General features: G+C 45.9%; 2 protein-coding genes across 5 annotated transcripts in view; both read right to left on the minus strand.

The window, feature by feature from the left end:
* Nucleotides 1–685: 685 nt before the first annotated feature.
* tox4b (TOX high mobility group box family member 4 b) lies at nucleotides 686–11,994 on the minus strand. 4 transcript variants are annotated; one of them, XM_062517300.1, is made up of 9 exons: nucleotides 9,836–9,995; nucleotides 9,456–9,527; nucleotides 8,585–8,839; nucleotides 7,373–7,630; nucleotides 6,515–6,850; nucleotides 6,000–6,080; nucleotides 4,690–5,403; nucleotides 3,690–3,844; nucleotides 686–2,409 (listed from the first exon to the last, which is right to left on the minus strand). In XM_062517300.1, the coding sequence occupies exons 1-9, from the start codon at nucleotides 9,938–9,940 to the stop codon at nucleotides 2,352–2,354; spliced, it is 2,034 nt and encodes a 677-aa protein (XP_062373284.1). In that variant the 5' UTR covers nucleotides 9,941–9,995; the 3' UTR covers nucleotides 686–2,351. The 4 variants fall into 4 exon arrangements, with proteins under 4 accessions (XP_062373284.1, XP_062373286.1, XP_062373285.1 ...); XM_062517302.1 differs by lacking the exon at nucleotides 9,836–9,995 and adding an exon at nucleotides 11,911–11,994 and having other exon boundaries at nucleotides 687–2,409; XM_062517301.1 differs by lacking the exon at nucleotides 9,836–9,995 and adding an exon at nucleotides 11,911–11,994 and having other exon boundaries at nucleotides 687–2,409; nucleotides 8,585–8,863.
* Nucleotides 11,995–13,967: 1,973 nt separating this feature from the next.
* Nucleotides 13,968–24,492, minus strand: part of LOC134060566 (solute carrier family 12 member 6-like) — a 35,845-nt gene continuing 25,320 nt past the window's right edge. The window contains exons 17-26 of the mRNA XM_062517303.1: nucleotides 24,371–24,475; nucleotides 23,802–23,970; nucleotides 22,256–22,451; nucleotides 20,766–20,935; nucleotides 20,228–20,359; nucleotides 19,042–19,149; nucleotides 17,847–17,925; nucleotides 17,543–17,705; nucleotides 16,331–16,464; nucleotides 13,968–15,740 (exon numbers count right to left, since the gene is read on the minus strand). Coding sequence (XP_062373287.1) covers nucleotides 15,649–15,740; nucleotides 16,331–16,464; nucleotides 17,543–17,705; nucleotides 17,847–17,925; nucleotides 19,042–19,149; nucleotides 20,228–20,359; nucleotides 20,766–20,935; nucleotides 22,256–22,451; nucleotides 23,802–23,970; nucleotides 24,371–24,475 — 1,348 coding nt within the window. The 3' untranslated portion in view covers nucleotides 13,968–15,648. The remainder of the gene's footprint in view (nucleotides 15,741–16,330; nucleotides 16,465–17,542; nucleotides 17,706–17,846; nucleotides 17,926–19,041; nucleotides 19,150–20,227; nucleotides 20,360–20,765; nucleotides 20,936–22,255; nucleotides 22,452–23,801; nucleotides 23,971–24,370; nucleotides 24,476–24,492) is intronic.

The raw sequence follows: 24,492 nt of genomic DNA on the forward strand, positions 1-24,492 counted from the left end.
TTGGGAAAGATTCTTGAAAGATTGTAGTCTTTTAACTAATGCCCCTTAAGCTTTACTCAAAGACTACAATCTTTCCATAATCTTTCCCAAATATTGTCAAAGTCTGTCAGTGTAAGGTATAGGCGACTTAAGCCTACCTTACACTAACAAGATTTGAGAAAGATTCTTGAAAGATTGTAGTCTTTTAAATATTGCAGTCTTTTACTCAAAAGACTACAATCTTTCAAGAATCTTTCCCAAATCTTGTCAGTGTAAGGTAGGCTTTAGATGTCAAACTATCCGTTTGTGTGGAGGGCCTATTATATCCAATCAACTGATATCTGATCTTACTCAAGATAAATATCTGAACATGTTATTGACGACTGGCAGCTAGACCCTTGCCCTTCATGCTGACTGGTGGGGGAAAAAATCGATTCGATTCCTTTTTGTAATATGGGAGACATGAATAGCAATAGATCACAGAATCGAAACTTGTTGTATTGCAAAATGTTAAAGGTGACATAGAATGGAAATCATTGTTTTCATGAATTATGAGAGGATGTGCATAAACAAAGAGCTATTATGAACATGAGGCATGGTTGTGCCCTCCTTCATATGAAAATCTTGAACTTAGAAATAGACACAAAAAAATGGGCGATTCAGCAAAACTACTTGCTTGTGATGTCAGACATCGCAAAGCCATTGAAATCCAATTGGGGTTGCCAAAAGAGGGCGCCATTTAGTCAAACGGACCATTTCAATACCCAACCTAAATATATGGTTTTAATTAGTCTTGTAAAATTGCAATTTAGTTTATTTTTTCAAACCAAAGTTGAATATATACTATTTTAACATCAGAGAACACAGTGCAATACTCAATTCATCCATTATATGTCTTCTTTAAGAATCGCAATAATATCGTATTGTGGCCAAAATATCGCAATAGCATTTTTGCCAATTCCCACCTGAACTGTAGATCTGTAATGTAGTTTGTCATTGATCCCCCAAAAACACTAAATAAATAAATTCCTTTAACAGATTACATTCGTACAATCATTTTTGAGAGGTTACTGAAAACAGATGCATTTTGAAATAAACCCCACCAAAAACAGTAGCTTTTGATCATAGACTTTTTTTTAATTTATTAATTTGGGAACGTGTTGAGATGTAATTCCCGCTCTTCTGTTAAATCCATTCAAAAGTCAGGAGTAAGGAAAAGTTAGCTCTGTGAGCATGTCAGGAAGTGTCACTTGCAGGTTCCTTGCAATAGACGTGACTCCAAAAGTTTCCTTTTCCCCAGCAAAGGACACCGGGTTAATGAAAATTATTTCTTTCCTGGCAAACAGGATCCATTACAACATTGCTAAAAATATTTGAGTGTTTGTTTCTTTTTTTCCTCATTTAAAAATATACATGTATCATGGTATCTGGTTCATGTACAGTGATGAAGGATGTCACTTCAAAAAGGTACAAAATAGCTTAATTGTCCATGCCTCCCTTTAAAAAATGCTGATGCATTCACAAGTACACTGGTATGCTGCCGTGACGTAACTGTATGTACTGTAGACATTTAAATGTGTTTGATTTAAAAGTGTGTTCTTTTTCCATATAGTCAAATCCACCACAAAATGGATTTCTTCTTCTTCTTCTTCTTCTTCAAAAAAAAACAAGCCTGAAAGTAAAATCCAGCTCCATAGAATGATGTAACTGAGGACATTCTGCCACACAAATGTTGTTAAAACATTTTGCTCATCCCTAAGACAAAAAAGTTTCAGACAGTCTACTCTACATATCCATCATCCATCCACTAATCAATCTATCTATCCATCCATCCACCCATCCATTCATTCCCTCACTCATTCATTTTACACACTTACTCCTTCAAGCAAATAAGTTGTTACTAAAATCTACAGTCACCCATTTCCTATTGGCTTTTCTTTGTTATGGATCAAGTAGGTAGCGAAAAAACAAGTTTGTAAATTGATGCACATGTGAGGGTGAGATGGAGTGTGTGTGTGTGTATGTGTGTGTGTGTGTGTGTGTGTGCGTGTGTGTGTGTGTGTGTCTGTTTTGAAATGCATAATGACAACAGCACCAGAAAATAAAACATAAATTTCACAAAATAGAAAATATTGATTATCTTTTAACATCTGTCCTGACCACTCCTTCGTCCACAGCGTGGCAAAATTCTCGCTGTGTCTTCCCAAATGCAGGTAAATGCAGATTGCAGAGGACCAGTGTGGATCATGTGAGCCTGGTTCATTCAGGACCCATTCAGGACCCACCCAAACCCAAACCCAAAAGCAAACCCATACTCTCTCTCTCACACACACACACACACACACACACACACACAGTCCAGCCGCCGGTACCTATGTCACAGTGGTGGAGTTTTGTCCACGAATGGCACACCAGGCCATGAACACATCCCTGACGGAGAAAAAAAAGAAACAAAAACACAAGTTACCAACCAGTGGGGTATACAGTAATTTCCCGCATATAAGCCGCATTGTGTATAAGCCGCAGGACAGTGTTTTATGCAAGTTAAAAGAAACAAAACCATATTAACACCATATTAAATGCCCCCCTGTATTAACCTCATAGCTGAAGAAATTTAGCAAAATCATTATATAGGCCGCGGCTAATAGTCGGGAAATTACGGGTACTACGAATCTCGTTGAACATAACCAGGTTTTCTTTGGATAACCTGGATTGCTAAAAACGAAAGTCGCAATCAGAGTTGAGTGGTACTACGAAACTCACTCAAGGATGAATTTATCAAACTAGGCTTTCAGCTCAGATCTGTGCGCGTTCTCGTGGTTGGGGTGACTTTGACCAATCGGGAAACGTGGAGACGCACAAGACAGCCTAGGTTAACCAACGATTACTTCCGCATTTATGAGCGGCAGAGAAATCTAGGGTGGTCTTTTTTAGTGTCTAACCCATAACATCAAAAAATCGATGGTCATCAAATATTGCATGGTGTGCACGTCCATAGTAGTGACATATTTGCACGCACAACATAGTTAAAAGCCCCTTCGAGTTTCAAAATGTTTGCAGAGGCGTGGCTGAACCTGTTCGAAGTATGACAGATTAGCACACGTGAGATAACTTCGTTTATCAAGATAATGGATTGGTTAGAATTGGCCAGAGGCCGGTAGTTTTTCACGATTTGAGCTATAACTTAGCACATAACCTGCTCCCAACCAGGTTTGGTTGCGAGTATAAGATACCATGGTGATACAGCGACGCTAAAACAAATCCACTTTCGTATGACAGCATACCCTGGCTTTGAGCACAACATACCTCGCTAACCCACTAATTGAGATTCGTAGTATACCCCACAGCTGAGGGAAATCAATGCTGTTCACATGTAGACCACCCCTTGAATTTCCCCTTGTATCTGTCTATCTATTTGTCCTTTGCTTCTTATGGAAGGCAAGCAATTTCAGAATACGATACTGCTTGGGTCCGGTTTATGACAGAAATTGTTTTTTTTTAGTTTGTTTTAGTTTTTTTACAAATGAATAAATGCCTACGTCTTAAGAACGGATTTATACTGACTGACTTTGTCAGATGATCTCCAAAATAGAGCTCACAATTTGTTTATATTGTGCGCTCAATTGAGAAATAATTATGTATGTGTATGTGTTAGATTGAGTGTGAGTGAGTGAGTGAGTGAGTGAGTGAGTGAGTGTGTGTATGCTCACCTGCAGTGAGTGGCTACACACTCGTTGCTGCAATACTCGCGGTCCCAGTCTTTGCTCTCCACTGGTGGGTTGTTACAGCCCGCCCTCACACACACGCTGGCCGTCCCTGGGGCTGCCATGTCCGGACCAGGGGACACGCTCAACTCAACCTCCATCTGACAGACACACACATGGCACGCACGGAGTCACGGACACATTTCATTCCTTCACTCATAGAATAAAACCCCACACACTGACCATTTCGCAGGTTTCAGTCCTAGACCTTCATCAGGTAAGATTTAAATCAAAATCGGATTGATGACTAACATACATATGTGTAGGTATGGCTAGCTCCTGTGTATTAACCTATAACTAAACTGAATAAATATCTAGGACCGAAACGTTGCCAATAAAAGAAGTAACCTGCGAAATGGTCAGTGTGCAGGATTTTTTTCTATGTTCCTATCTGTGACCTGCCTTGGTCATCTCCTACGCACCTACCAGTGAGGTGTGCGAAAGGTTTTTGCAAGTACATTCCTTCTTTCATACAATGTATGTGATAAATGATATATGAAATATAATTTGGTCCAATTTATACATTGAAGTATACAAAAGTAAGGTTATCAAACTACTAAAATTAATTCCCCCCGCACTCCCAACCCATCTTCCCTTGATTAGTCAAATTCATCTATTCTACAGTAACCACTGGACAGTGGTTTATGCAAATTACAAAAAGCACAACAGTGCACCCTTGCATGAAAGTTTATGAAACCTCACTTTATAATAAATCAAAATCGTGTAAGTATGGCTCGCTCCTGTGTATTAACTTCATAACTGAATGCGTTTTGCAACATCAATGTATAAATCTCGGTTAATAGTCAGGAAATTACGTTGAATGCTCTCAGCCACAACTTTACCCATTTATACAATTAGTCCCCCTTTCTATTCACATCCCAAACCCCATATACACACACTCCATCCCCCCATTCACACTCTTCATTCTCCCTTTCATGCTCCTCACCCCTTCTTCTGACTCTCCAACCTCTTCGGCCGCAGAGGGCGAACAAGCAGTCACTATGGCGGCGGGCTGCGCCATCTCCACTGCCATGGCGGGGGTGGGCGAACCCGAGCGCGGCGGCGGCGGCGAGGAAACGGAAGCGCTGCCGGCGCCCTCCCCCGCCGACACGATGATGGGCGTGTCCGTCTGCAGCGAGGCCGGCACGATCTTGATCTGGAGCGGCGGCGGGGGCGCCGTCGCCATCGAGGAGGAAGACGAGGACGCGGAGGTGCCCGCCGGCGCCCGGGGCTTGGCCTGCAGAGGGGGCGGCGCCTGCTGTAGGCGCGGGGGCGGCGGCGTGGACTTCTGCTGCATCTGCTGGAGCGGAGGCGGTAGCCGGGCGCCCGCCGTCGCCCCCGGTGACCCAGCCGCCATCACCAGCGCCTGCCTAGAGATGATTATCTTGTTAACGGCTGGAGGAGGGGTGGAGGTGGTGGCAGTAGTAGGTGCGGGGGCGGGGGCGGGCGCGGGAGTTGGTTTGTGGGCACCCGTGCGCGAGCGGGTCGTGACCTGCGGCAGGTCCAGGATGATGTTGGAGGTGCAGATGTTGGTGATGGTGTTGTTGTCGGGCGCGTGGTGGGGGATGCGGGCGGAGCGGGTGGGGGCCGACGGAGGAGGCGAGGGCTCCGGGGCGGCGGGAGGCGGAGACGGCGCGCTGTCCAACACCTCGATGGTGGGCTGAGAGTCGCAGCGTCACACACAAAACACAGTCAAGAGTCACATTAAGTGAAAAACAAACAGATATAAAGTCATTTGGTGATAAAGGTGTATAAACCTAAATGAAGATTGAAGTTTTAAAAGAGGTGTATACATCTAAATGAAGAATGAAGTCTTAAAAGAGTTGTAGAGCTTCATTGAGGACTGTAGGCTACGTCTAACCAAAGAATTGAGGCACGGTAACCTTCATTGATGTGCAGAGGTGCAAAGTGCAAACAAGGTTGTCTCTCACTCGCACAGCACAGCAGTTTGCCTTTGAGCCTGTTCTACTATGCTGTTGAGCATGTAGATCCAGGAGATGTTATGGTTATGGTTAGGGTCATTGCTATTTGGCAGACACCACACCTTTGGCCAAAGCATTTAAGCTTAGATGCAGTGAGATCCATGAGAGGTTGTGAAAGTGAAGCATGAACATTTTTTTTAATATCTGTGTCTCACGAAACTAGAATGTTTAAGATGTCAAAGTTCCTGTATTATTAAAGCTTAATAAAAGCCACAGCTCACAGACAACCACAGACTGCTAATCAGAGGCATCACTGGATTGGCCAATCACTCACTTGAGAAAGTTGATTGGCTCGGTAAGCTGCCAGTGCTTTGAGGTACTCTTTTTTAGCAGTTTCTGTTTTCCTCTTGTATACCTGTAGAATGGAGACAAAACAGGTCAAAAACAAAAAAAAAGGAGCTCACAAGATAGCTCACACAGCATAAACATCTTTGGTAAACTAAAAACTCAAAAAGGCAACAGACTGAATTAATTTACTGTTGGGTTGACTTACTGTTGAAAATTGGGTCATCCTTTTGGACTGTGACGAGTACTAGCTGATAAGCATATATGCAACTCAGTTTGTTTGTTTGTGTGTGTGTTTGTATATGTGTAGGTGTATCTCTGATAGTGTGTCTGTGTGTGTGTGTGTGTGTGCGCGTGTGCTGGTGTGCACATGTGTATGGATTCATCTCTCATAGATGGTGTGTGTGTTCATGTGTGTGTGTGTGTGTGTATGCACGGGTATGTCTCATAATGTATGAGTGTGTGTGCATGTGTATGTGTGTGTGTGTGTGTGTGTTCACCCACCTGCTTCTGTTCCTCTCCCAGACTGTCCCACATGGAGGCCACGATCTTGGACACCTCCCCGAACGACGCGTTGGGGTTCTGGCCCTTGATGGCCGCCTGCGTGTCCCGGAAGAAGAGCGCGTAGGCCGACACCGGCTTCACCGGCTCGTTGGGGTCCTTCTTCTTCTTGCCCTTCTTGCCCCCGGCTCCTGCCCCGGTGCCCATCCCGCCGCGGCGCGCCAGGGTCGGGAGCCCGCTGGAGGCGGCCGAGCCCGAGGGCGAGTCCGAAAGCGAGGGGCTCAGCGAGATGACCGCCGGGGAGACCGAGAGTGACACTGGAGAGTCGACCAAAACGCTCTGCAGGAGGAAGAGGAAGAGGAGGAGTCAGATGAGAAGGAGGAATAAAGAAAGGAAGTTATGAACAGTAGTGAAAGAGAGATGGAAGGAGATCTGGCTCTCCTTATATGGGCAAAGATGGAACCCGAATCTCCTTATATGGGCAAAGATGGAACGCGGATCTCCTTGAATGGGCAATAATGGTCACTTTGGGTAGTCTGGCTATCACCATACTAAGCTCATTCAAGATTGAGGGAAGAAGGGGACTCTGCGCTTTATTTGTATCGCACAAGAGGCGTGATCAATGGGCATAGTTCAAATGACTCTGTAAGCTTTGGGATAGCGATTCGGGTGCGCCAGTTTTGGATAAGCTAGTTTGTGACTGGACCCAGGAGATGGTGACAAGAAGCAGGAGAGATAGATGTGCAGGTTTCCAGGCTGAACTGCAGGGCGAAATCCGATTCGCCGGCAGATCAGGCAGGGTTTACCCAGCCTACACTTTGGGTCATTTTTCAAGGCGAACTTCAGAGCAAACACACTCACCCGCCGGAAGTCATCCATGTCGTCATCTTGGAGCGACTCCGCTGGCGAGGCATTGGCTGAGAGGGGCTGGTCAGGTGACTGCGAGCGGGGCATGATGGTCCCGCCCCCAAGGCTGAGCCCCAGCTGCGCACTGAGCTCTGATTGGTCTATTGTGGTCAGCTGGTTGTGTCCAAGGAGCCCGTGGTTCATGTCGCTCATGACGTCTATGGTCACGGGTGAGGAGCTACTGAACTGGGAGCCAATCGAGTGGCCAAGGTCCTAGAGTGGGAGGAGACATGTTAGCAAAACAAAGTTAAAGAGTTTGGGAAATAAAAACATGAAGTTCACGCTCCATAACCTTGCCTCTACCTAGTTGGAAAAACAATACATCTCATCAAAAGATGGCCGATTTTGGTGTAGTTTTCTTGATCTTACATATAAGTCTGTCAGTGCCTTCCCATCTTTCCAAAAACAATTTCAACTTCAACAGCATTTTTAGCCAATGACGCATACAAGGATAAATGGCAAATGGTGAGTGTTATGGCAGAGTACTCCTCAACTATTTCCAGACAAGTTGCACTGACGCAGGTCAAGTCAACCAAAACAAAACTGATGGTCTAGATTTCCCAAGTCAGAATGGAGAAGCCTTTCAAATTTATATTATTCTCTTCAGCACTTGAATTAGTCTGTGGAAGATCTTTGCATGGACACGTTTCTCTATCAATCAGATGTTGGCCCGGGCCTCCTACAGGCCTCCTCCTTATCTTATCTTATCCTTACAGGCCTCCTCCCCCTCTTGAATTTCCCCTTGGGAAGTGTTTATCTATCTATCTATCTATCTACCTACTGTATCTATCTATCTATCTATCTATCTATGTATCTATAGATATCCCACTCCCTACAGATGGTGGCCTCGGCCCCCAATAGATGCCTATAGATGTTGGCCAGACCCCCTATAAATGTTGGCCAGGCCTATAGATGTTGGCCCCCTATAGATGTTGGTCAGGCCCCCTTTAGATGTTGGCCAGGCCTATAGATGTTGGCCAGACCCCCTATAGATATTGGTCCCCTATAGATGTTGGCCCCCTATAGATGTTGGCCAGACCCCCTATAGATGTTGGTCCCCTATAGATGTTGGCCAGACCCCCTTTAGATGTTGACCAGACCCCCTATAGATGTTGGCCCCCTATAGATGTTGGTCAGGCCCCCTTTAGATGCCACTCCCCAGCTCACCATGCCCAGGGTAGACCCCAGCAGTGTGCCACCACTTTGCTGCCCCATCACCCCGAGGGTAAGGTGCTCCAGGCCCTGCGAGGGGTTGCTGACGAAGGTGGAGGCGAACGAGGGATCGTCGCCCCCGACCACCGCGTTGCCGGCGCCGCCGTCCGACAGCTCGCCAAAGTCGGACACGCCCAGCGCCGTGTCCGGGTCGAGCGAGATGGGCGGGATTTCAAACTCCTCATCGCCCAGGCTGGGAGTGTGGAATGTCTGCAGGTGAGAGAGAGAGAGGGACTGTTTTTAGCGACAGAAGAAAGGAGAAAAAGGAGAGGAGAGGAGAGGAGACAGAGGGAGAGAAAGAGAGAAACAGAAGAAAAGAGAAAATGGAATGGGGAGAGGGAGGGTAAGGGAGGGAGAGAAGAGATGAAATGGATGTTATTAGATGCCATTAGATATTTCTTGCACATAACATTATAACTTACAAGCGCTGGATATTATGTGGCCACACAATACAGCTTTTTTGTTAAAAGTCATACAGGTTTAGATATTAAGGATCAACATCCACATTAGTCGTTTTAATATACACACAACTACAAACTGGCAACATGATAGCTTGGCAACAAGTTACAACATAATTTATTATAATAGGCATGAAGCGATACAAATCAATAATCTTTATGCCACCTTTGTGCAATTCCTCTGCGAGTATGGTTGGTTGTAAAATGTCATGTCTACTCATATGACAAATTATCAATAATCGGGTTATTTCCACAATAAAATCAGGGTGCATTTCATTCTACATCATTTGTGCGACTTCGTTAACTTATTGTGGAGCAAACCCTGTGGCGGGAGATAGCAAACAACACTGCCCAGAGCGTGGCCTTACCTCAGAGGAGGAGAGGAAGGGATGATGGCCCTCTCCGGTGATGGCCAGGTAGTTGTCACCCCCTCCTGGAAACTGCAAATGCAACAAACACAAATGTCAACTGTGACAATGGAAAGTTTCATCATCAAGTTAGAGTGAAATTAGGGCAACCACTTAAGGGGTTAGAGAGGTTTGTTGCTGTTGACATGCACAATAGGCTAAGGAGAGGCCAAGACAACAAGCTGCTGAATCGTTTAAACAGTCTTTAGTCAAGTGTCTCCCAACTTGTATATAAAAGACATGGTTAAAAAATCATTCTACGTGGAACAGCACGAATGCAAAATACTGAGTGACACTCAAAACCAGTGGCATGCCCTTGCACGGAGGCTCCGTGGCGTCACCTTACTGCCGACGTCAAATCCGTTAAAAGGCTGCGAGTCAAGGAACTCGGGGTCGCCGGGTTGTCCGGTGTCATCCGAAAGGTCCGCGTAAAAATTCAGGTCCATGTCGTTACAGGCGCTTACTGAAAAAAAGGACTTGCGTGGACCTGAGAGGGATTTTGATAACGTTACATGTGTAAAAAGAGAGTGTATCTGTCCATTACAGCTCGCACTTGAATCAAAAATCCAGTCATTCGTGCATCCAGGAGGTGACTGACATTGTCCAGAGTGGGTCGACGGTGCAACGTTGACAGATTTGTTTTATCGGCAGTGGTAGTTGACTTGGCTGTACACTTTGTGACGCGACATTATCAAATGACACACATGGTTTTGCTTAGCATCAAGCATGACCAAGGCCTCAGTTGCACCAAAAATAACCTGTCCCACCCGTTAAGTTTTCCCTCACAACCATGCCTGACGCACACTGCAGTAAGGTTAGCTCGATTCGCTAGCCTGATAGCTACCTTGATCGAATCCCGTTATAGGGGGGTCGAGGTCGAGGTCCTCTTACTATCGCACAACCCCGAAACCCATCCCACATGTATGGAAATGAGGTATCAAACACCAATATGAAGACATGCCAATGAGTATCGGTAAAGCTGAAGCGACTAACGTTACCACCGCAGCCTAGTCAAATTGAATGACATCCACATGGAAAATCGGGTTTACAGCAAAACCCCCGTGCATAAACTGGCGTTCACCCGAGACGGAAAATGAAGAGCTTGCTTTGAATTATCTGCCAGTGTACAAAATTGCAAAACTATTCCCCAACTACACTGGCATGCAGAATTTAAAAAAAGCCATGGGCTATCAGTCCAGTCGAATCCCAAAGGTTTCTCAGCCGTAGTAGTAGCAACTGCCCGAGGCGTCTCAATCGAGTCCGTGTAGACGTGCTATGGATGTGGGCTTAGTAACGTCCTCGGGGGGGCACGCTTGCCAATTACTTTGGCCCCACAACGCGACCGTATAGTACCTAACACATTAGCAGTGGATAAAAAAAAGAATACATCAATATAAATCACACAAGGGTATCAGCTTGACGCTCGAAAAACACACTTGATCACCGACTTTCCGACCCCCCTGTCCTTTCATTGTTGTGGTTCAGTCCATTCAAGGCCTGGCAGGGAGCACATACCGCCCCCTGAAATACGAAACGTGTGTATTTGGTTGATTAGAGGAGAACATGCAAAGGAGTGGGGAACACACTAAAAGTAACATTACCTACCCATGTATCCCCTACCAGCTTTCAGAATACTTTACACTGTTTCTGAAAACAAACGTGGACCTCAATGGCGTTTCGGCAGATCCTATGCAAAATGTACTACAGAACACATGTCACTTGACAGAGACAACAATGGCACTCTCGCTCATATCAATGCGAGTTTCGGTAAACGTTAATGTGACTGTCAGCTGTTGATCGACCCCCAACGAAATGGCCAAACAGCTAATGTGACACCTTATAGTGAGGTAAGCTGATATAATGTCACTGGCCTGATAATCGAAAGCAGAGCGTTGATAGGGAGAAAGGACAGGAGAGAATAAAAGGTTTCTGTAGGGGTGACATGTGATTACAGGGACAATGAAACTAAAGAGCTAGCTAAAGAGTCAGCTGTGTTTTCCTGTTATTAGCGTGCTATCCTGACTAACTTAACGTTACAGCAGTTTCACAATGCACTGCTCCTATGCTAGCTACACAAGCAGCTAGCAATTTCACTTCACGAAAGGTTCAGCCAACTACCAGTATTTGTCTAAAAACTTAAGTTGAATGTGTAATGTGCTGATAATAAAGCAATATGAACAGTATGGATATGGACAATTCGCAAGCTAACTAGCTGCAATAATAAGGAAGTTGGGGTATTAAGGCCAGCTAACCAGGCTGGCTAGCTAGCTTTCAGTGTGGTCAGGATTGTTTGAGTGTTAAACTTCACAGCGAGTACACCTCTGAAAGGTACGGTACGGACCAAAACGTTTGGTGTTTTGAATAAACCACAGATGAAAGACCTCTATTTAATAACTCCCCACGCTTTTCTTCTTACCTCCATACTCGCCCTGATTGACTTGAGTTCTGTCTCACCACTTCTCCGACCAAAGCGGTTCTCGTAAAAAAATCACAACATGGCAGGAGTTTCCGGGTTGTGTTTTCTAACGGAAGTGACGTACAACCTATTCTCGATGAGAACTTCTTTGGATGGGATTGATGCATGTGTTAGAGAAAATGTGTCAACAAACACATTCGCCAGATTGTTCAATGCAGAAGGAGAATTACATCAATGGGGGAATCCAGGACATTACCTGGCAGAAAGTATGGCTTTTGCCTAGCAAATATTGCATTACAAATAAACTAAATGCTGTTCATTTGAAAAGTATCCATAATAGGCCTTTTCTGTGAATTTTTGTAGTCTGGCTATCAATTTGACCATGCAGGTAGAACTAGGCCTAGGCTACTTGCTGTTTTTGTGGTGCTTTGGTCTTCTCACATTTTCTCGCAAGACCAAAGCATTTTTCAATAACCAAGTATCAACCAGTCAACAGGGTAAAAGTTGTTATAACAAAAGTTGTTAAAGTTAAGAAAAAGTAATTTATGTTAATATAACAATAATGCACTCTATACCATTCTCACCCCTGACAAGATATGGAACTTGAAAATGGAATACACTTTATATATATACATATATATATATATATTATAAACACTCTTCAAAATGATGACAATGTTCATCAACAGTCCCTCGATGCCAGCTTATTTTCTTAGAGCTGACTCTCAGGACACTCTTGTCCAAAAAGCAATCCCCCTGGTACACCCACACTGAGATTAGGCCTTATATCAAAGAGGATTAAAACACACAGGTGCCACCTTGCAGTTCCAGTGATGTCTCTTAAAGGTACAGCCTCAGATTGCAATCTCATCTCAGCCATCATGTTTTGCAAAATCCAGCAAATGTGCTGATGAGTGATAATCTCTCTCTCACTCTCTCTCTCTCTCTCTCTCTCACACACACACACACACACACACTTAAGTGCCTTATCAAACCCACCCCTAAATCTCTCTTCAAATCCATGACTATATTAAATTGTGAAATAAAGCTATTAGGGACACGGACATCCCCTAAACAACACCATTGTGTGAAGTTAAAGCAAATAGCCTATGGCTGAGTTGCTCTGGATAAAAGTGTCTGAATTTGTAATGTGTCATGACATTACATGACATTATACTTAAAGGAGAACTTGCATTGTGTCATGACATAACAATTAAAGGAGAACTGAAATGTGTCATGTCATAATAATTCAAGGAGAACTGCAATGTGTCATGACATTATACTTAAAGGAGAACTCTGGCCATTATTCATATAGATCTGTTTCTCAAGGTCACCGAGTAGATCTACTGTAGGTACGGAGGAAAAAAAAAACGAAAACAATCGGTGCTACCTAGTTCGAGTTGCTGTGGCCAGGAAGCTCCAGTGTTACACTCTGGGGGGGCATCTATGATTTGGTTTTCCGTTTTCGAGAAGAGTGAAGTGAAGAATGACCCGAGTTTTCCTTTCAGACGTGTGGAAAGATAGCCTGACGAGCCAGACCCACATCAAGATGTAGGGTCTGGACACTCACCGTAGACAGGGCGCAATCGGAGGGGTGGGATAAACAGTTGTCTTTCAAATTCCCTCCCCGCAATAGGATAACGCTAAACGAATCATCTTCTTGTTTTCAAGTAGCAGGATGCGTAACCTTCCCTCTCCACGCAATAGGATAACGCTTAACGAATCATCTTCTTGTTTTCAAATAACAGGATGCGTTACCGTCGCAACTTCTGGTCGCATGTCAGTCACCATTATGTTAAGCCCACCCACCGACTCTATACACGCTGTGATTGGAGCGCTGGTGCTGGGGGTTCTCAGCTCCCTGGCTCAATGGATCGTGCCTAGACTGCCCCGCCAGCCAAATTACATTTGCTGCCGCTAGGGGCGTCTAGATTACTAGGCTAGTGGAAAGATAGACACAGGAAGAGATTTTTCTTTTTGGGTTTCGGGAAGTCTTTGAACATTCACCCAAAACTCTGTGCGTGTACAAACAGATTAAATGAATCGACAATTAAACCTTTTGATTTCTTCACAAAATTGGTTTATTCCCAGTTCTCAAGCAGTTGTCAATATTCAACTGATGGCATTAAAAAAAAAAGATAAAACCTGGGACATCTTTGTGTATATACAAGCCAAGAAACAGAAACAAATACAATCCCTGCACATGAAATGAACAACACTGAGACAAGAAGGTTAGTGGAATAAAATGTCTCCTTCCCACTCCTCTGTTGAGTTGAGTTCACAAGCGTTGCTGTAGGCAGCTGATACACACGCATGCACACACACACGTGCGCGCCCACACACACACACACACATACACAGCAGGAGACACCAGGAGACGATGGCAAAGGAGGTATAGTTTTGGTGGTGGATTGGACAGCACAGGACCGCAAAAGTGTCAAGCGAAGAAAAAAACAGCTTACAAATAACTTCGCCCATTATGGATTATACAAGCAATTACACTATCATTCTCTCTCTCTCTCTCTCTCTCACTCTCACTCTCTCACTCTCTCTCTCACTCTCTATCTCTCTCACTCTCACTCTCACTCTCACTCTCACTCTCACTCTCACACACTCTTTGCAGACCACAGTTTGAACACTTAACATCATTGAAACGGCATGCTTCGTGATGGTCCTCTCTATAGTGGTCCAATGTGCAACAAGGCCAGATCTATATTGCTACAACACTGTTACCCTTTTCAAAAAGGAAATTTGCCCCTTCTGCCCCCTTTTGGGCAACACACACATAACGCGCTCTCTCTCTCTCTCTCTCACACACACACACACACACACACACACACACACACACACACACACACACACACACACACACACACACACACACACACACACACACACACACACACACACACACACACACACACACACACACACACACACACACACTTCTTCTTCTTGATGACCACACATGTGCACAGAGCTGACATGATGGCTTGACATATACTACTACCTGCAAACTAGCTCAAACACACCTCCCACCCACACACACACATATGGTCACGCCAGGTCCAATATCAAACCTACTGAAGCTACTCCTGAGTCAATCCAATGGAACACAAAGTCTGTTCCACTGTGTTTTGTGTGGTTTAAACATTGGTCCACGACACCGCACTCCAGATACCACACACACAGACACACACACAGACACACACACACACATACAGTCACACACACGCACACACACACACAAACACACACACACACACACACACTATCCATCTTGTGTTGTCTTGTCTGTCAGCTCACAACTGGTCCCTGATTTTCCTTTCGATCTTCAATCTCACTTTCAGTCAACGACTTTTGATGATACACTCCTGGGCCTATACATTCTCCACCACACACACATCCACACGCACAGGTCGACAAAGCACATAGCACTCAGACACTGCTTGTTTTTGAGGGGGTGAATTGGAATGGGATGTGGATTGGCTTTTTAAACGTTCTCGAGTGGTCTAACAAGGACTGGCAGAAGGAGACGGAAACAATGGCCAAAAAGTTATCATATACTAGCTGGCGGGAGTTGCAATAACAATGGCCAATTAATGTCCATACTGAAGGTTGGGGTTTTGGATTGTTTGGAGGGGGGGAGGGGGCATCCCCTGCTAGCAATACCTCCCTTTCACTCCCTCACTGTTGGCAAAAAAAACATATTTTGAACATTTTCCTCTTGCTGTTCAATCAGGAGTAGATGGTGATGACCTCACTTCCTCCTCCCCTGACCAATAGGACACGTTCCAGCCCTTCCGTGAGCACCTCCAAAAACTCCATGTCTGAATGGATCAGTCAAGGATTATTGACCAACTTCATAATTAGCAACTAAGAGCCTGTAGCTACCAACAGGGCAGGGGTGTTCACCAGTTTGTACAAAGAGAACATCATCACCATTATAACATATAATAATATATTGAGATGGATATAGACAAATAGAAAGATGGCTACTAAGGTCCAGTTCATATCCACATTAAAACACTGAACACAATGTTTTTTTAATCTATTTAAAAAAAAAAAAAGATCTCTGGATGGTGGAGGTGGATGAATCTAAAAACATTGGGTTCCCATTGTAGTGTATACAGGGTAAACGTACAGCTTTGGAAACAATAACATGTGGTTGCCGTGACGTTACAGACACCAACAACAACAAACGCTTGTAAGTGTTCCAGTGTGGACGCAAAACCTTTGAATAAATATACAAAAGCTATTATGTGGATGAAGATCGCTTTCACTTAAAATATACGCAATTCTATTTACTCGGCTTAATGCAGACACAGCCTTATATACACCTAACGAACACGTTGAAATAGCAGTATTGAAAAAACTGGAATTAATACAAATTTGATGGAGAAGATTTGGTGAAGGATACAGTTTTCATCTCCGTCTGGGTTTCTGGGCGGACCGGGCATGTTGAGCAGGACCAGCCGAGCATCATGGGACTTGTTGACGATGACCTCGTTGAGCTTCACCGCCGTATGCATGCGCCGTACATTGGACTGGTCCCTGGAGGAACAATTAGTGACCAAATGTTATATTTATTAATAAACAACACATTTAACTAATGTGTAACAGATGGGCATAAAAACTGGTAACAAGTTGTAATAACCAGAAGTTACAATTGAAATTTAGTTTGAGCTTGAGTTGAGTTCGCAATACAGAATGATATTGACTAAACTAAAAACAGATGGGCTGTTATTGATTAATGGTGATGTTTACAATGCTGGAGTGGAGTGTCAGAGAAATCAGAGCTGTGTGATTTTGTGAAGTGTGGTCTTGAAAAATCTTCATTTGAAGGTCAATGTAGCCCTGACACTTCAGCCTACTACTCAGTCCAAAACGAATTGGGACAGGTAGGAAGTGACAGGGTTAAAGGCAGAAATGGGATTGGGCCCTAGTCATGTCCCAAGCCGGCAGACCGCTGTAAACCTTTTTTAGACTAATGCTGAGCATGTCTCTGAAGCCCTCTCTCTCCTTCTGTGTGTGTGTGTGTGTGTGTGTGTGTGTGCGTGTGTAAACTCACGGCCTGATGCTGAGCATGTCTCTGAAGCCCTCTCTCTCCATCTGTGTGTGTGTGTGTGTGTGTGTGTGTGTGTGTGTGTGTGTGTGTGTGTGTGTGCGTGTGTAAACTCACGGCCTGATGCTGAGCATGTCTCTGAAGCCCTCTCTCTCCATCTGTGTGTGTGTGTGTGTGTGTGTGTGTGTGTGTGTGTGTGTGTGTGTAAACTCACGGCCTGATGCTGAGCATGTCTCTGAAGCCCTCTCTCTCTATCTGTGTGTGTGTGTGTGTGTGTGTGCGTGCGTGTGTAAACTCACGGCCTGATGCTGAGCATGTCTCTGAAGCCCTCTGGCGTGCTGCAGCCCGAGTGTATGTGTGTGCACGTGTGTGTGTGTACGTGCGTGTGTGTGTGTGCATGCGCGTGTGTGTGTGTGTGTGTGCGTAAACTCACGGCCTGATGCTGAGCATGTCTCTGAAGCCCTCTGGCGTGCTGCAGCCCGAGTGTGTGTGTGTGCACGTGTGTGTGTGTACGTGCGTGTGTGTGTGTGCATGCGCGTGTGTGTGCGTGCGTGTGCGTAAACTCACGGCCTGATGCTGAGCATGTCTCTGAAGCCCTCTGGCGTGCTGCAGCCCGAGTGTGTGTACGCCTGCGTCTGCATGTGCATGACCCGCTGCGCCCTCTCTTTGGTCCAGGTCATGTGCACCCGCTGGTTCTCCGCACCCGACCCCCCTCCTCCTCCTCCTCCTCCTCCTCCTCCTCCTCCTCCTCCTCCTCCTCCGCTCCGCTCGCTCTTCTCGCTGCGGTCACCATGGCCACCGCCTCCTCCTCCTCCTCCGCCTCCGCCTCCTCCTCCTCCCGATGCTGCGGTCGCTCCCGCTCCGCCCGAGCCTCCGTCCGTGTCGTCGTCGTCGTCGGAGCCGATGCTGGTCAGGCGCAGCATGGAGTTGCGGTCTTTCACCAGCTGAGCCTGCAGGTACACACACACACACACACACACACAGACACACACACACACACACACATCCATACACACACACATCCATACACACACACATCCACACACACACACACACACACACACACAGGATGAATGAGCAATTTGTGACAATATTCCACTACCTACAGTAGGTCCACGACAGCTACTGTCTGCCTCCTTCTCTCCTCTCTTTTTTTTCCTGTTCTTTCAAAATCTCACTGTATTCCTTTCTTCAGCTCTCCCCTCCTCCTCCTCCTATCTTCCTCTCTCGTTCTACCTGTCTCTTGCTGTAGTTGCGGGGGTTGGTGTTGACTGCCTCTGTCATCGGTCTGGGAGAAATATACACCTACGGGGTGGACATATACACCATCACTGACCACAACACAGCACTGGGGTAGCCTACAGGTTGTGAACGGCAGTTTGTCTTTCGTGTGGTCAGAAGAGGAGGAAAGACCACACTTTGCATGTATCAATATTTTGATTTATATTCATCTATATTGATATTCACACATTCATTTTAATTTTCGATTTTTCTGGACCACATGTAAGCTTGGCCCAGCAGCAAAAAAAAAAAAAAAAGAGACTGAGTTAAGCCTGCTCTTACCCTGAAAAGTATTTCATATGGTCAACCAAAGCATACAGATACACACATTCATCACACACATACCTACACACAAACACAAACACATACTTGCTCCGTAAGACAAACACTCAGTATGGTACGCTAGTGCACAGGCTACTGGGAGACTATGCACTTACTTCATCAAGGCTCCAGCGCCCTCCTCGCTGTGTGTGTGTGTGTGTGTGTGTGTGTGTGTGTGTGTGTGTGTGCGTGTGGAACAGGGACGGAAAGGACATTTAATTAATCAATCAATCTCCCTTTCTCTCTCAATCTGCTGGATGAATAATGCAGACCAGCAGTCCCGTACCAAAAGCTTACAGCAGAGGGCGTCCATCACACAATGGTCAACTCTACAGTACGTCTTCAGATTTAGCACTGCTGCCGCCACACCCACAAATAGCACAAATCAATCAATCTCTCTCTCTCTCACACACACACACACACACACACACACACACACACACAGGCGGAGAGGGCTTCCTCACCTCCTTCTCGCGGTCGGACTTGGAGAGACGCATTTGCCGGAGCATCTGGGAGCGCTGCTCCATCATCAGAGTTCGCTCGTACGTGTACGCACTGATGTCACTGTCATGCTGCAGGGATGGAGGGAACAGAGAAGAGGGAGGGAGGGAGGGGGGCGGGGGAGAGGGAAAGAGAGGGATAATAGAGAAGGAGGAGAGAGAGAGAATGCAGAATGGAAGAGGAAGAAAAGAGGTGGATGACAGAAGAAAGGGAGTTAAAATGGGTAGAGGCAGGGGTGCAGAGGGAAGAGAGGAAAAGAATTCAAGAAAATAAAACAGGGAGAGAAATGAGGAGGTGGAGCAGAGGCAAAGGGGGTGAGAATGAGAGAAGGATAGAAAGAGCAAAGAGAGAGAGAGAGAGAGAGAGAGAGAGAGAGAGAGAGAGAGAGAGAGAGCATGAAAGTGGAGAGGGGAAAGAGAGTTTGTGAGATTTCCTTCAACTACTTGACAGTGTCACTGCTCATTCAACATTCAAATACTCCAGTGGAGACGCAGATCTTAATTCCTACTGTAGCTTTTCTATCCATCATTATTCATACTTCATAGCCATTTCCATGGCATAGTGATTACGAGCTGAATGGACAGAGTGGAGTAATTAAAAGAATGTAAGGTAATAATCTAAATAGTCTACATTACGGGCCTGTGTCCACCAATCACGCACCCTCAACCTCATTTTCAGAGCGCTTCGGTCAAGTGTTTATTGTTGCTACTGTAGGTTACGGTCATCGCGAGAGAAGTGACATTGACGAGCCCAGCGCTGCTGTAAAAGTTGAACAGATTTCAAATTTCAGTGATCTGAGCGCTGCGGGGGGAAAACAGTCAGCACCGAGGGCTTATTTCCACCAAATTCGCTGAGACACTGTGAACGCTGCTGAACGTCGGCACAAAAAACGTGATTGGTGGACACAGGCCCTTAAGGTCACAGAAATTCCTGTGAATGTGAGTGCAGCAGGATGAAGGTCTCAGTGGAGTATGTGAGATCAGCATAGGAGAAAATGTGTCTGCAGTGTGTGTGTGAGAGTGTGTGTGTGCGTGTGTGTGCAGTATATGTATCTGCCTGCATATGCATGTGTGTGTGTGTGTGTGTGTATGTGTGTGTGTGTGTGTGTATGTGTGTGTGTGTGTGTGTGTGAGAGTGTGTGTGTCTTACCATTTCCACCACCTCCACCTCGGCCTCTATCCGCAGCTGGTAGAGGAAGGTGGCCAAGTCCTTCTTCATCTGAATGGAGTTGTCCTCCATCTGAGCCACTGTGAAGATCCGCATGGCACACTTACGCCACACCTGATAGCACACACGCACACACACACACACACACACACACACACACACACACACACACACACACACACAAAGTTGACATCCCGTCACGACATGTCCGAAATTTTTTTAAGCGGCGTGGACAACGGGAATGAGTGCTAATGTGTTGAATCTTCACCGGGTTTAAGAGTCAAAACACAACATTTTTCAACATGTTTGTTTATTGTAGATTTTTTCAATATGCCATTGAGCACAAAGGGTCACACCTTGTGCTAGTGCCTTGTGCAGACACACACACACACCTTGTGCTGGTGACTTGTGCACGCACACACACGCACGCGCACACGCACACGCACACGCACACGCACACGCACACGCACACGCACACGCACACGCACACGCACACGCACACACACACACACACGCACACCTTGTGCTGGTGCAGCAGGAAGGGCAGCAGCATGAGCATGCCCCCGTCGTGGACGATCCACCAGACGTCGATGGTGCCTTCGGTGCAGGGCTCGCTGCTGGTGGGGAACAGGCAGATGTTCTTGGGCACCAGCAGAGCCAGGTGGGCCGCCGTCGTCACCCGCACCGTGTCTGAGAGAAGAGGGGGACAGAGAGAGAGGGGGAGAGAGAGGGAGAGAGGGGGGGGGGGGGGAAGGGAGGGCAAAGGGGGGAGGTTAAAGGAGAGAAAAAGGAAGAGTGAAGGAAAGAGAGAGAGAGAGAGAGAGAGAGAGAGAGAGAGAGAGAGAGAGATAGAGAAAAGAAGAAGAGAGGTAGAGAGAAGAAAAAGGGGGGAGTAAAGGGAGGGAGAGGGGAAGAGGAAGATGAAAGGAGGAAAGAGAGAAAGGGAAAAAAGAGGGGGAGAGGAGAAAAGTGATGAAGGAAGGGATAGAGTGAGAAGAGAGAGGTCAAGAAGAGGAAATGAGATAAAGAATGGGACCGCCGTCAGAAGAGGGATTTCCATCAGGCATCTCTTAATCACGGATCTGGATGGGGATCTAGGCCATGCTGCGGCCTTTGTGCTGCTGCCAGATGTGGGGTCAGGGCCTAACCACTGAGTTGGCCTTCATGGCTCCTCTCTTTTCTTATCCTCCATCCTTCTCCTCCCTCTCTCCTCTCTCCCCCCCTCTCTCCTCCCTCTCTCTTCTGGCCTTCATGGCTCCTCTCTTTTCTTATCCTCCATCCTTCTCCTCCCTCTCTCCTCTCTCTCCCCCCTCTCTCCTCCCTCTCTCCTCTGGCCTTCATGGCTCCTCTCTTTTCTTATCCTCCATCCTTCTCCTCCCTCTCTCCTCTCTATCTTCTCCCTCTCTCCTCTCTCTCTTCTCCCTCTCTCCTCCCTCTCTCCTTGCTGTTACTCACTAAACAAGATTCCATCCAACTTGTTAATGTGAATTTTAATCACAATAAGAAATCCTGACTGGAAACCAGGGCTCAACACTACTGGTTGATTACCAAATTGTTACGAACGGGAACCAACGCACATGCCTAGTTGCCAAGCTGACAACCACTTTTGACCACTTCCAAAAGTTAGCATCGAGCCCTGCAGGAAACGCCTCAGATGTGCATCCAAACTCCTAATAAGCGCATAGAAATCAAATTTGTTTGAAATCGAATTTGTTTACATAATACTCAAGGGCTGGGAAGCAAGAGGGCGTAAGTGACATTTCACCAACTTTACAGGAAAGCCCAAACAAATCGAACTGCTTCTATAGGGTCACAGTTAAAGACCTTGGGTTTCTGTTCAATAACTTTACATTTATAAATATTTTACTTCTATAATTTTGTCAGTTAGAAAGAGCTCATCAAGAGCTTTCAGGTGATATGTATAACTCAATTTTGACCAAAATGTCACTTACGGCCTCTTGCTTCTCAGCCCTTATTACACGTGATTTACTGCGTTCGGACGTGACTCACTGATGAAGGTCTTCCAGGACTGCGGGTCCTCGCTCTGCCTCCAGGCGAGGGGCCAGCCCATGACCACCGTGTTGGGCTTCATGCCGCCCAGCCCGCTGGACTGGATCATGTGGCTGATGCCCTCGCGAGGCTTCTGTGCCACGATGCACTGGCAGAAGCCCTTCACCCGCTCCTTCTCCATCAGGTGCTTCAGAGTCTGGCCGGCGGACAGAGGGAGGGAGAGAGGGAGAGAGGGAGGGAGCGAGGGATAGAGAGAGGAAAAGGGAGGAGTGGAGAGTGTGAGTGTGTGAGTCAATTTCATTTAATGTTAATTGTTTTGTTAATATTGCATGTTATCAATATACAATAATTCATATTAATGTTATTTTAAAAGCTTGTTGTGTCTTCCATGGCTGACGCCAGAGAGAGCATATCGACAGATAACCATTGACTTGACAGTGCTTTAGGGACTTCCATTAAGTTAATATTATTGTTATTGATCTACAGTACCATCATTTGTTTGAATAAGATAACATTTTAATAATTTACTACTGTGTTTTACCTGTTTATTAGCTTAGTTTGTAGTAAAAACATTTTCTATGTTTGAATTTCAATCATATTTGTGAGTGTAAACATGTGCTGTATGATTGGAACAGAGGGAGGAAGAAAATACGGTGAGAGAGAGAGAGAGAAACATGAAAAGGCAGAAAAAAGAAATCACAAGAGAATGAAAATACAGAGTCCAAGAACAAGACAATGGGGAGGACAGACAGATAGATAGATAGATCGATAGATAGATCGATAGATCGATAGATAGATAGAGTGAGACAGAGATGGAGTGAGGGAGAGATGGATAGATAGAGTGAAAGAGATAGAGATGTAGAAAGAGAGAAAGAGAGAGTGCAAATGTATGAGACAGAAAGTTCAGAAAGAGAGACAGGACAAACATCACAGAGGGCAAAATAATGAGGGACTCCAGACTTTGGCCTTAGGCCAAACTGCCTCCATGTCTGTGTGTGTGTGTGTGTGTGTCTGTGTGTGACTGTCTGACTACTCACTCTGAACCAGGCAGACACGAACACACACACACACACACACACACACCGAATGTGAAGAACCAGACACGTCAAAGTTTAGCCATTTACAGCTTAAGCGTTAAGTTGTTCTCTGAGTGTTCATTCATTCAGAGGCTTTATTCCGTCCTGAGGGAAATATGGCAGTGAATGGAGTGACGACTACTTCAGCTTTATTTAGAGATTACAGAGAACAGGGACCGGAGGACGAAGAGAGAAAATGGAAGAAAGACAGATGAAATGAAAGAGGGAGAAAGAGCTAGAGGGAGAAAAGACTGACAGACAGACATGCAAAAACTGACAGAGAGAAAGAAAGACAGAGAGACAAAGAGAGAGAGAGAATGACAGACCGACAGACAGAGAGACAGACAGAGAGTGAGAGAGAAAGAAAGAGACAGACAGACAGACAGACAGACAGACACACACACATATACACAGACACACACACACACACACACACACACACACACACTCAAAAGGACCCAGAGACAGACCTGCTCGGCGGCCAGCGCCTCGCCATAGCTGTGCAGGAAGTTTCCGGAGAGCACGGTGCCCACGATGGTCAGGCCCTTCCCCGCCTTCAGCTGGGCGGCGAACGTCAGCAGCCGCGGGGACTTGACGTGCGCATCCTCGTCCAGCTTCAACAGCACCAGCAGCTGAGGCCTGACACACACACACACACACACACACACACACAGGGACATAATGGGACAACATGTGAGTGTGTGTTAGTGTGTGTGTGTGTGTGTGTGTGTGTGTGTGTCAGCTTGTCTGTGTGTTAGTGTGTCTGCATGTCTGTGCGTGTGTGTGAGGTGGTGTACAGTTTCCTCCGGAGGGCAAATATTATGTCTATTTGTGAACACGTTTGCGTCAAAGTATGTGAGTCATGAGTGAATGCATTGTGTGTGTGTGTGTGTGTGTGTGTGTGTGTGTGTGTCTGTGTGTGCATATGTGTGATGTGTTTGGTATGTGTGTGTGTGTGTCTGGTATGTGTGTACACGTGTGTATCTATGTGTGTGTGTTTGGTGTGTGTGTGTGTGTGCGTGTGTGTGTGTGTGAGTACCTCCAGTTTTTAGTGTGAGGGGCTCCCTCCTCCAGTCTGAGCAGGGCAAAGCGAGCAGCGCTGAGAGACAGACCTCTGATGCCATCACCCCACTCCTTCTCTGCCCTGCAACACACACACAC

The sequence above is a fragment of the Sardina pilchardus genome, chromosome 16 (assembly GCF_963854185.1).
Source record: "Sardina pilchardus chromosome 16, fSarPil1.1, whole genome shotgun sequence".
NCBI lineage: Eukaryota > Metazoa > Chordata > Actinopteri > Clupeiformes > Clupeidae > Sardina > Sardina pilchardus.